Source organism: Salvelinus alpinus, chromosome 36 (assembly GCF_045679555.1).
Source record: "Salvelinus alpinus chromosome 36, SLU_Salpinus.1, whole genome shotgun sequence".
In the NCBI taxonomy this organism is placed as follows: Eukaryota; Metazoa; Chordata; class Actinopteri; order Salmoniformes; family Salmonidae; genus Salvelinus; species Salvelinus alpinus.
Window position 1 is genome coordinate 16,309,090 of NC_092121.1, and position 11,493 is coordinate 16,320,582.

At 43.6% G+C, this 11,493-nt stretch overlaps 1 protein-coding gene across 1 annotated transcript; it reads right to left on the reverse strand.

The window, feature by feature from the left end:
- Positions 1-2,192: 2,192 nt before the first annotated feature.
- LOC139565126 (cytoglobin-1-like) lies at positions 2,193-9,380 on the reverse strand. Its single transcript, XM_071385226.1, has 3 exons — positions 8,918-9,380; positions 3,239-3,470; positions 2,193-3,138 (listed from the first exon to the last, which is right to left on the reverse strand). Exons 1-3 carry the CDS (start codon positions 9,058-9,060, stop codon positions 2,980-2,982), a joined length of 534 nt encoding a protein of 177 aa, XP_071241327.1. The 5' UTR covers positions 9,061-9,380; the 3' UTR covers positions 2,193-2,979.
- Positions 9,381-11,493: the final 2,113 nt, after the last annotated feature.

Below are 11,493 nucleotides of genomic sequence, written 5' to 3' on the forward strand. Positions count from 1 at the left end.
ATATAATCAGATAATGAATATTTGTCCATGCTTTTGAGCGTGATATGTTGCTGCAGCCACATGACATTATGTGCTGTTGCCATGTGAGTGGTCATGCAGGGCCAGGGGGGCTGAGAGGATTGCACTTAGAGTCAATTAGCAGCCCTCTGCTCAAGAGCTCAGATGCATTTTTGAGCTCAGATGCAAGAGCTCAAGACCTCAGATGCATCCCTACATTAGATGCAATTTTGTTAATATATAGTCACTCTGTCTGGGACACTCAAATTAGTATGATATGTTGCGTTTTGTGTGGTTACATAAGACAGAAGGTTATTTAAGGAGGGAGGTATAACATGAACGTCTACCAACCCAAAGGTTGCATGTTCGAATTTCATCATGGACAACTTTAGCATTTTAGGTAATTAACAACTTTGCAACTACTTAGCACCACAAATTATAATACATACCATACCAAACGTAGCATATCATACTAATGTGAGTGTCAAAGATTTTTGTTTACTATGTTACGTCTACCCCTGAGTCCAGGTTGCAGCCGCAGCGCTAACCTGGAAACTTTCCACTTGATGTTAGATCAAGATTGTGTATTATTTGAGGAAGACAAGCCATGACTTTCAGGATAGTTTCAGTGATATACCATAATTTATCTAGCATTTAGATGATTACCCCTTAGAGTAATCACATTTTGATCAATGTTTGATTTCATGTTTGATTGGTAATTAGATATCTGTTCAAATAATTTACATTCAGTGCTATTGGGATATTTGCTGTAATTTTCCATGAAGGGCATGAGAACACTTACAAACAGTACACAACTACATTCCATGGCAGTATCAAAATACACTCCTGTTAACAGTTCTGATGCACTGTGTGACATAACACCGTGATGCAAGAGGTAAGTACAAAGCAACCAAAAACTATAAAAAAATATATATATATCGAACCAACCAAGATACATTTCACAAAATCTGTCAACCTTACCTGTACATGTGACCAGATACATGTGGCTCTGTGTATTATCAACTAGGTTTTCCCTCAAGAAGTGAACGTGACCAGAGCAAGAGGGAGAGGATGATAAAGAGTAAAAACAAGAGTACTTACGGTTTGACTCGGTTTGAGAACTTTCTGTATAGGATGACAGCAATAGTGGTGAGGACCATCGTAGTGGTGCACATGGTCCTATCACATGTATCCCGTTTTGGGACTGCAGCTGGGTTAGAACACTGGGACCATTCCTCCCATTGAGGGAGAGTAGAATGATTCCTGTGGCTCTCAAGCTAGTGGCAAGATTAGCCTGTGGGATTAGCTCAGATCAGGGGAAGGCCCTGTTGCAGGGGCAGGAGGTAAACAGAAAGTAGTGTTTGTGGTCTGAGCTCAACCTTTTAATCCTCCATCGCCACTAGTGTAGCTTTACAGGGGCGCTATGTACTGTGGCCATTCATGTGGTGTGGGTTGAACTAGCGCTGCAGGGCTGTCATGGACCTTGATTTTGCTGTAGTAGCATACTCTCATGCTTAAAGTCATAATGAGTGTTTTGTCTTTATTGTGTAATGTCTCAGGGCTTTGATAGAGTAGAGCGTGTAGCCTATATTAAACAAAGAATGCATGCACTTGTCGGCTACTAGAATTCTTGAGTTTACTTGAACTTGATCTTGTGTAAAATCCTTTATGTAATGAAAACCTAGATTAAGCCTTCATCTTGGGGACAAAGCATAGCTGTCTTAATGTTTGTGTGTGTTCATGTCATTGTTTTCAGTATCAGATTCAGCATATATGTAAATAACATATCACTAGTAGTTCTATTGCACCTTCATAGAAGTCATTAAGTAATTCAGACTCATTATACTAATGTATTGTTACTGCACCTTCTATTGTGTAATGATATCTATATACAGTAGGTTGGTATGGGGGAGCACATACGGCACACAAGTCTTTATTGATGCTGGTGTGAAAGGCAACGTGTGCACTTGTGTTCCCACAACAATCAATGATGTGCAGGGAGAGGTGGCTGGATTCAGAACTGAGCAACTCTCTCTGAGTGTCTGGTGAAATGGGAGGTATAAATAACTTTAGGCCTCCTGCTAATCCACCTATCGTTAGGACTGCTGACTCACTGTAGGCCACAGCAGGAGGAAAGAGAGTGCTAATACCTCACAGTGAAAAACAAGGGATTAAGAATAATATGCATGTCATGATTTCATTATAGATATAATCATTGTTTTGGTTTATTATGTTATTATGCAGATACAGGCATTGATAAAAAAAACATTTACATTGCTTAAATGTGGACACCACACCTCACAAGTTATTTCTCATTTTGTGAGACAGTGAAGTGGATCTGATTCTGAAGGGTGACTGATTCTGAAATACAATATACTGCCCAGGATACACCAGCAAAGCATCACATGAAATGAACAAAGGTCTTGATGTCAGTGTCAGGGATAAAGAAAGGCACAACCCAGGTTAACAACTGAGTGATTAGCAGAAGACATACTCTCCCCTGTATATCTGTTTTTGGTGTAAAGATAAAAACATGTGTATGAGAGTGTACGTTTAGACTGTCTCTATGACATAATACAGTTCTTATGTCTGCCAATCCTCAATCTTCAACATAATCTCATGGCAATGTACCTGAAGAGACATCCAAGATTCTATCAGTCTGTGTAGGGCTTATGCTCTACCTCAAACATAAACGCATACACACATATGGCCATTCACACACATTCCAACCAAAGTCAGCACAAACCACCACCCCATCATTCATAAGAGAAGAACACACCCCACAGTGGGGCATGGGAAAGATACAGGGAGGGAGCCATGATGATACATAGGAAGATTCTATGAGCTCTGGAAAGATACATTTCTTCCCTTGAATGGTCAGACGTAGATCGTCCTCCTCCTAAGCCAAGGTCCAGTAGTAGTCAGTCTCCGGGAGTCCACAGTAGTCACTGACGGTTACTTTGACCCAGACAGACAGATGGTTCACACAACAGAGCTGGAGGCCCAGCCCACCTCCTCATACACACCTTTCACGTGCCAGTAGACGGCATCCAGCAGTTTGGTCCACGCCCCTGCCACCTCTGGAGTGATGTAATCAGGAAAGTCTTCAACCAGCACCTCCAGAATCACCCCACACAGGATCTGAGAAAGAGAGAGAGGGAAATGGAATGAGTGATACATTTGCTTTGGTGTGCCTGTGGATAATGGTTATGTGAAAACATATTGCCTGGTTCTTCCTCACCTTGAAGTAGACAGGCTCCACCTTGTGTCTGAGTGCATGGGCCTTGCCCAGCAGCTTCAGAACAGATACCATCTTGTCCCCGTCATGGAGGTTCTCCACCAGGGTGTTGATGGCGTTCATCACCCTGCGTGAGTGCTTCCTGAGCTGGGCACTCCTCTCCAGCTCCTCAGGGTCCTCCACTTGTTGGAACTGGCTAAAGTACTGCTTGGAGGAGGGGAAGTTCACAAAGAGCCTGTAGAAGAAAGGAGGTGCATTACTTGGCCCAGTGAGATATTATAAGTAAACATAGTTGGAGCGTGTTGACACAGCTGCAGAGCATGTTTTCCCTTTTAATGTTTAACCACTTTCCAGGTTCTGTACAGGTTATGCTTCATTTACTCACCCATGGCCTGAGCACAAGCATGTGCTATTCAAATACAAGATAACTGTGTTGATAAAAACATACATTTCTTCTAGCTGATAAGGCAGAAGAAATGTTTGTCAGTTTACAAAAAAACTGAGTGAAGAAGAAAAAAAAAAAGCACAATTATATCATGTACCACAGTATCACAGTATCACACCCAGCCTGTGATATACAGTATCACACCCAGCCTGTCATCGTGCTACAGGTCTGTGTACATCCTGGCATTTCGGTGGCTACTGCTATGTTCTCCTAGGTCTAGGAGACCTGTTGGTCCAGGTGATTGATTTATTTGGAAAAATATGCACTGGGTACAACCTAGGCGATAACACGGTATAGCGATTCCACTTGTTTCCAATGTGGTCCCTGATGTCTGGTCTCAGTGGCTGACAGTGACTGTATACAAGCTGCACAGCTCTCCCCTAAAACTCAGAAAGCTGGTGTTTCATCATCTCCATGTCTGGCCATAGGATTAGCAGACCAACAGTGAAGTGCGCTAATGAAATTGAGATGGTTAGTTGGTTGCTTGTGTAATTACACATTGAAATAAACGGTCAGAATGGCTGTGTGTACTCAGGCAGCAGTGACTTCATCTGCTGCTTCCCTCTCACTGTGTTACTGTCGGGGTTGGAGACAATTAGCTCTACATCATAGGGATATACCATATGGTTGGTTTGGACGGATGCACCTACACCCACACTCATGTTCAACATTGGTGTGCTACAGTATTTGTGTATTCCTGTCAGCTCTTGTAAACACCCAAACAATGTATTAGGATAAGACATATTCCTTACGTACCACACATCTGATTCTCTACCATATAAAAACAGAATAACTCCAATTCCAATGATGATATAGGGTTTCTTTGTGGCATAAACTGGTTTGTACACTGGAGACCACATTGTGAAAGAGAATAGTATTGAGCAATAAACTACAGCCTACAGTGACCAGGACAGATACAATACAGCTGTCTGTGTGTATCTGTTCCAGATGTCCCATACCTCTATCCTTTTAAAACCCACAACAGAAAATGGAAGCTTTATGGGGAAGCCATTGTGCTTCGATGAAAGCACATGGCTTCCACTACCCTCACCTAGGAAATCAAGTGTTGGGAGGATGTCACGCCCTGGCCATAGAGAGGCTTTTATTCTCTATTTTGGTTAGGCCAGGGTGTGACTAGGGTGGGCATTCTAGTTTCTGTGAGACTGTGTCTCTGGTGCGCTGTGACTGCTCAGTGCGTCCTATGCCTGCGCTCCGCCCGTGCCGGGCTAAAGTGGACATTCAGCCAAGAGGAGAGGTGCAAGTGTTAAGCACCAGATCTCCAGTGCTCCCCCACAGCCCGGTCCATCCAGTGCCTCCTCTAAGGACCAGGCCTCCAGTAGGTCTCCCCAGCCTGGTTCATGCTGTGCCTCCTCCAAGTACCAGGCCTCCAGCGACGGTCCCCAGTCCGGAGCCTCCAGCGACGATCCCCAGTCCGGAGCCTCCAGCGACGGTCCCCAGTCCGGAGCCTCCAACGACGGTCCCCAGTCCAGGGCCGCAACGAGGGTCCCCAGTCCGGGGCCCGCAACGAGGGTCCCTGCACTAGAGGCGCCATCAAAGTGGGGGGAGCCAGAGGCGGAGGGGGGTCTACGTCCCGCACCAGACCCTCGGGTCCGGGTGGCTTTTATCTCTAAAAGCCATAGAGAGGCTTTTATTCTCTATTTTGGTTAGGCCAGGATGTGAATAGGGTGGGCATTCTAGTTTCTTTATTTCTGTTTTCTATCTCTTTGTGTTTGGCCGGGTGTGGTTCTCAATCAGAGGCAGCTGTCTATCGTTGTCTTTGATTGGGACTCATACTTAGGCAGCCTTTTCCCACCTGTGTTTTGTGGGTAGTTGTTTTCTGTATAGTTACCTTACAGAACTGTTCGTTTTTCTCTTTGTTATTTTTGTTCAAGTGTTCTGATTAAATAAAATATCATGAACACGTACCACGCTGCGCTTTGGTCCAGTCATTTCCAGGAAGAGGAACGTGACAGAGGAAGCTGACAAGGAAGATAGAGGAGCGGGTATCATCATTTTCTTCTGCATAAAATGGAGGGTCTATGCAATGACATTCAATTGTAAAGCCAGATCCTCTGTTTCACTCATAAGTAGTGAAGACAGTGGTGTTTAATCTCTTCCTTGACCTATGGTGGCTGCATATAAATATCCTCATTAGTGTTTTATAATCATCAGTCTGTTAATCCTACTCTACTCTGGGATAGGGCTGATTTCTGAGATAGTTGCATGGCTGTTCTAAAAGTGACATACTTGCCCTGAGTGGAAATTGTATTTGATAAATGCAAATACAACTACATATGGATACCCTGGATTGTGTTACAATGAGATGCATCCGTAGCCGGATACAACACTTTCAGAGAGCTATGGGTATTTCACATTGGATATTTTAATTATTTAGAGAGCTAAATTAACCAACCATAGCTTTTAGTATTAAACTGACAGAGAGAGCAGTTGAGGTTTGAGGTTTGACATTATACTTGAACATGCCTTTAAATCTCCAAAGATGCCAAAGATTCAAAGACAGCTAAAGTTTGCTCCTTGTAAGTGCTCCATGTCACCATGTAATACTACAGGCATTTGGAATGCCTCAGAGCAATTTGAGGCTTAAGATGTTTTAAGTACCGGTATTCAAGTATTGCATCAAATGAAAGCATTGCAATTTATGACCCAGATTATGTCCTTTTAACTATTTAACTAACTATTTAGCAGTTTTATGGCTTGTGGTGGAAGCTGTTCAGGGTCCTGCTGGTTCCAGAATTGGTGCATTGGTACCGCTTGTCGTGCAGTAGCAGAGAGAACAGTCTATGACTTTGGTGGCTGGAGTCTTAGACAATTTTTATGGCCTTCCTTTGACACAGCCTAGTATAGAGGTACTGGATGGCAGGGAGCTCGGCACCAGTGATGTACTTGGCTGTCCGCACTACCTTCTGTAGTGCCTTGCGGTCGGATGCCAAGTAGTTGCCATACCAAGTGGTGTGCAGCCAGTCAAGATGCTCTCAATGGTGTGATGTCGGCGAACTTAATGATGGTGTTGGAGTCGTGCACAGCCACGCAGTCATGGGTGAACAGGGAGTACAGGAGGGGACTAAGCACGCAACCCTGAGGGTCCCTGTGTTGAGAGTCAGTGTGGCGGATGTGTTGTTGCCTGCCCTCACCACCTGGGGATGTCCCGGCAGGAAGTCAAGGACCCAGTTGCAGAGGTAGGTGTTCAGTCCCAGGGTCCTTAGCTTAGTGATGAGCTTGGAGAGCACTATGGTATTGAACGCTGAGCTATAGTAAATGAACAGCATTCTAAAGTAGGTGTTCCTTTTGTCCAAGTGGGAAAGGGGATTAGAGGTTGCGTCATCTGTGGATCTGTTGGGGAGGTATGCAAATTTGAGTCGGTGGTCTGGTGGTCTGCTAGAAACATGTAGGTATTACAGACTGTTTCAGGGAGAGGTTCAAAATGTCAGTGAAGATACTTTCCAGCTGGTCAGCACTTGCGCTGAGTACACGTCCTGGTAATCCGTCTTGCGGCCTTGTGAATGTTAACCTGTTTAAAGTTTTTACTCACATCGGCTACGGAGAGAGTGATCACACTGTTGTCTGGAACAGCTGGTGCTCTCAGTCATGGTTCAGTGTTGCTTGCCTTGAAGCGAGCATTGAAGGCAATTAGCTTGTCTGGTGGGCTTGCGTCACTGGGCAGCTCGTGGCTGGGTTTCCCTTTGTAATCTGTGATAGTTTGCAAACCCTGCCACCTCCGACGAGCAACAGAGCCGGTGTAGTAGGATTCGTAAGCGGCAGCTGTAGCCTTTAGCTCAGTGCGGATATTGCCTGTAATCCAGAGACTGATGTGAAAAACTCCTCAATGTCATCGGATGAGTCCTGGAACATATTCCAGTCTGTGCTAGTGAAACAGTTCTGTAGCTTTGAAAACAATACAAATTATAATAAAGATCTGCTGGTAGAAATTAGGTAAGATGGATTTCAGTTTTCCTGCATCAAAATAACCAGCCACTAGGAGCCTCTGGATATGCATTTTCTAGTTTGCTTATGGCCCTATACAGCTCGTTGAGTGCGGTCTTAGTGCCAGCATCGGTTTGTGGTGGTAAATAGAAGTCTACGAAAAATATAAATGAAAACTCTTGGTACGCAGCTATTGACTCATGAGGGGCAATGCTGTCTCATGGTGCAAACATCACCACTACAAAGGCCTTGCTCATCACAAATGGTCACAGAGGTTAGCAACTGCTTGTCTGCTGTAATATATATACAGTAAGTCATGGACGGTAGTATACCCAAAGCTATCTGCCTTTTAATGGTTTGATACAGTATAATGACCTCCTGTCCACTATGTAATGATGAATGGAGAGAGTGTCCCTGATCACTGATCTTCACGGGGCTCAATGAGGGATTAGACAGAGACGGGTTGTGAGGGTTCAGTGAGTCAGGTCAGAAATCCCTGGTCTGCAGATATGTGAAACATGATCTGCCCTCAGAGAGGGAGCACCTGCAGAGCCAAATATGTCAGATTGGAATAAGCAGCAAGATGGATTGAGCTGCACGCTTTCCCTTCTGATTCTGCCAACTGATAGGAAGGGAGCCAATTTCAGATGCAATAGCTCAGATATGAATGATGGCGCTCTCTCTAACAGACTGAGAGCATGCAAGTCAAGTCAATCTTCATGTTACAATCTTCACACGTTGTTAAAATAACTTTCAGTTCCCTTCACATATAGTGGGGATCATGCAAGGGTCATGGAGAGATTGTAATCTAGGTTGCAAGAACATTGTTATTTATTACACTCAACTATTGCAACACGATTTGGTAAAACAACTATTGAGCAAGATAAGGAGCCATGTGCAATTGCCATGTTGGCAATGTAATAATTAAGGAGAAGCAAACTTTAGCCTGGTTCTAAAATCTGCCTTGGTTGAGGCCCTGAACATCCCTATGATAACAAGATGCTGCTGAGAGTTTTGCTGCCCGAGGTGGCAGAAGCTGTTGCCACTGGTCAGGGGACTGCAATCACCAGCTCTGTTTGTGTGTGAGTGTGTGTGTGTGTGCACCAAGAACAATATGTGTGTGCTGTGTTGAAACAGTCAGCATGCAGTAAGTTACAGCTCTTCTGTCATCAGCCCTCCACAACTCCCCAAATGGAAATGGGTGCACCTAGGCAAGTTTTTCAGTGTCTTTAGACTGACAATTTCAAGATGTTATAGGCAAGAAACAAGGGAAAGAGAGTATAGGTAAAGTTTACCTGATGAGAATGGCCACCCCGACATCATCACAGTTCTGGTAGACTTTAGCCCAGGTGTCCTTGATCATCTCTCTCTCTGAGTCACAGAGTGGGTCTAGGCACTCCAGGCGATCTGCCTTTACCTCTCCCTGCTGCCTCTCCATCCAGGAGTCCTATAGTGCTGCAGGAGCGGTGTGTTGAAGACAGGTGATAAGAGTCCCCAAGAACACAACCCCCACCCAGTTCCCTTTGTTTACACAGTCTCTCTCGTTCAAACAATCACATTTTTATTACCCTTCTCTTGCTGAGACCATCTCTTAAACTTTTCTGACTGAGTGAATGAGGAACACACTAAAAAGCGAGAGGAAGAGAGCGCACACAGAGTGAGGAGGAGCCACACACCTCTCTCTCTCTCCCCCTCTCTCTTTCTCTCCCCTCTCCCTCCCCACCCAATTTGGTACTTGCCTATTTTCTGTTTTTGTGTGTTAATCAAATCAAATTTTATTGGTCACATACACATGTTCAGCAGATATTATTGTGGGCGTAGCGAAATGCTTCATGTGTGTGAGTGAGTGTGTGTGTGTGTGTGTGTGTGTGTGTGTGTGTGTGTGTGTGTGTGTGTGTGTGTGTGTGTGTGTGTGTGTGTGTGTATGGGAGGGGAGGGGATATTGAGAGGAAAAGCATTCAGATTTTTCAAGAGTAATATGTGAAAAACAGTTAACAGCTATAGGGCATTGAGAAAATTATCTGCTGCATTAGACAAAATGTTATGTTTGCTCTCATATGAACACAGATAAAGGGCATTGCTCAAAAGATTAAGGTACGCTAGAAATGGAGCAGTCTTTTGTTGGTTTAGTTTTCCTCCATAAAAAAGGAAAGATCATATCAGTAACTAGAATTTTGTCCACAGGTACACTCCCTGAAGTATCAAGTTGCACATTTACAAACCTCGACATTTCATGGCTTGTTTACTGTTGGCAGTGTTATCTCCAGACATGTCTTGTTATGAATTAACTTTCATCCTCCTTATTCTTTTGAGATTGTGCTTTGACATTAGTGTAGAAGTGACCTTAATATCTCACAATCTCCTTCTTTCCGTCCTTGTGGTTTGGTAATAATAGATACAGTAACAACAGAGGGGGTTGGGGACCTAATCAACAAGAGACTTGTGGATTGGATGTGTAAGCAGAAAGTAGGTTATATGGGAGTCAAAAAATGACTATCATATAAGGGTTACAAGCTTGAGCTGATACATGTTCAACACCTTGCTTTGTGAGGTCCAATTCCTGTAAGAGTTCTTCTAAACTTCTCCATCAAGGAAATCTATGTAAAACATGAAAGATGTCCATAGAGAGGACAGTTTTCACTTGTACTTTTTCATATGAGAGGGATCGATGTTTTGCAAGATATAAACTATAAAGTAGTGTGAACTTGAACACATACCCATGAATTAAGGGCAGGTTTGCTGGGTGTGGACGTTGTCTTGTCAATGAAAAATATATGGGGAATAGGTTAGTCAAGCGGTGAGCAGTGCAAGCTGGAACATGTGCCACTGTGACTCTGTAATTGATATTGTGAATTTGATACACTGGACTGCTTTCCACATGATGCTAATGATCTTCCAGGGTCTTCAGTAGGCTTTAGCTTACACTCACAAGACACGGCTTGCAAAGTATTTCACATAAAAAATATATTTGTTACAGCACGGATCTTTCTCCTTATGTCCTGGCATATTAGTGTGTAGCCCAAACTGTTTGAACGCTACAGACAGAAGTTGGCAGATCGCCCAAAACGCTTGAGAACACCATCGTGTTCATGAGAGTCTCATCTTCCCATAGAGGGGTCCTAATTGATTTCTAGGCCAAACCGTTTGGACGCTACAGACGATTTTGTGAGAATACCGATTTTCGGGATATCTCATGGTCTGACTAACAAAACCGCTCTAGCTTGGTCACCTTTCACCGCAGATGCGGAAGTGCGACATAGGCAAATGCGGTGGATTGAGACACATCCAATGAAAAAAAAACCCCCAGATCTCTAGCTTAAACTGACAGCTTTTGATGTTTATTTATTTATTATTATGCTAATTCGATTTCCAAGGGGCGCTGACATCAACCTTAGGGGGTGACGGATTTTGATGGGCATTTTTTTTATTGTGTTACTTAGATTGACGCACGGGTCTGATTAAAACTTGACAGTTGTTGACCTCAAGGTTATTTTGAGCAATTGCAAGAAGAAATCAAGTGAACAGGAACCACCTACACACACACACACACAGACATCACAGGTGCTAAAATGTTTCCATGCTTATTTTATACATAGCCTAAAGGAAAACATGAATGTATTGTTTTTGGGTATCCTTTGTAGGATAGATAGATCAGAGATGTCCTGTCAACACAGCAGTAGTGCATCACATCAGCACTATCCGCATGATGATTGCTGCAAGAAGCAAATCAGATGTTCAACTAAACTCTTCACTTCAAGCCCAAAGTTCGGCTGATGGCGATATTGAATCATTTCATTTTACCGTCCAAACGCATTTTTTCACCCCTAACCTAATAGAGCTCCACAGTGGTGTTGTCATAATACAAATAGAA

Excerpts from the sequence above, each read along its gene's own strand:
- LOC139565126 (XM_071385226.1), bottom strand. The coding sequence starts at position 9,060 with ATGGAGAGGCAGCAGGGAGAGGTAAAGGCAGATCGCCTGGAGTGCCTA. Across the intron at positions 3,471-8,917 it reads GGGGTGGCCATTCTCATCAG|GCTCTTTGTGAACTTCCCCT; the intron begins GTAAACTTTACC and ends TTTCTTCTACAG. Across the intron at positions 3,139-3,238 it reads TGGAGCCTGTCTACTTCAAG|ATCCTGTGTGGGGTGATTCT; the intron begins GTGAGGAAGAAC and ends TCTCTTTCTCAG.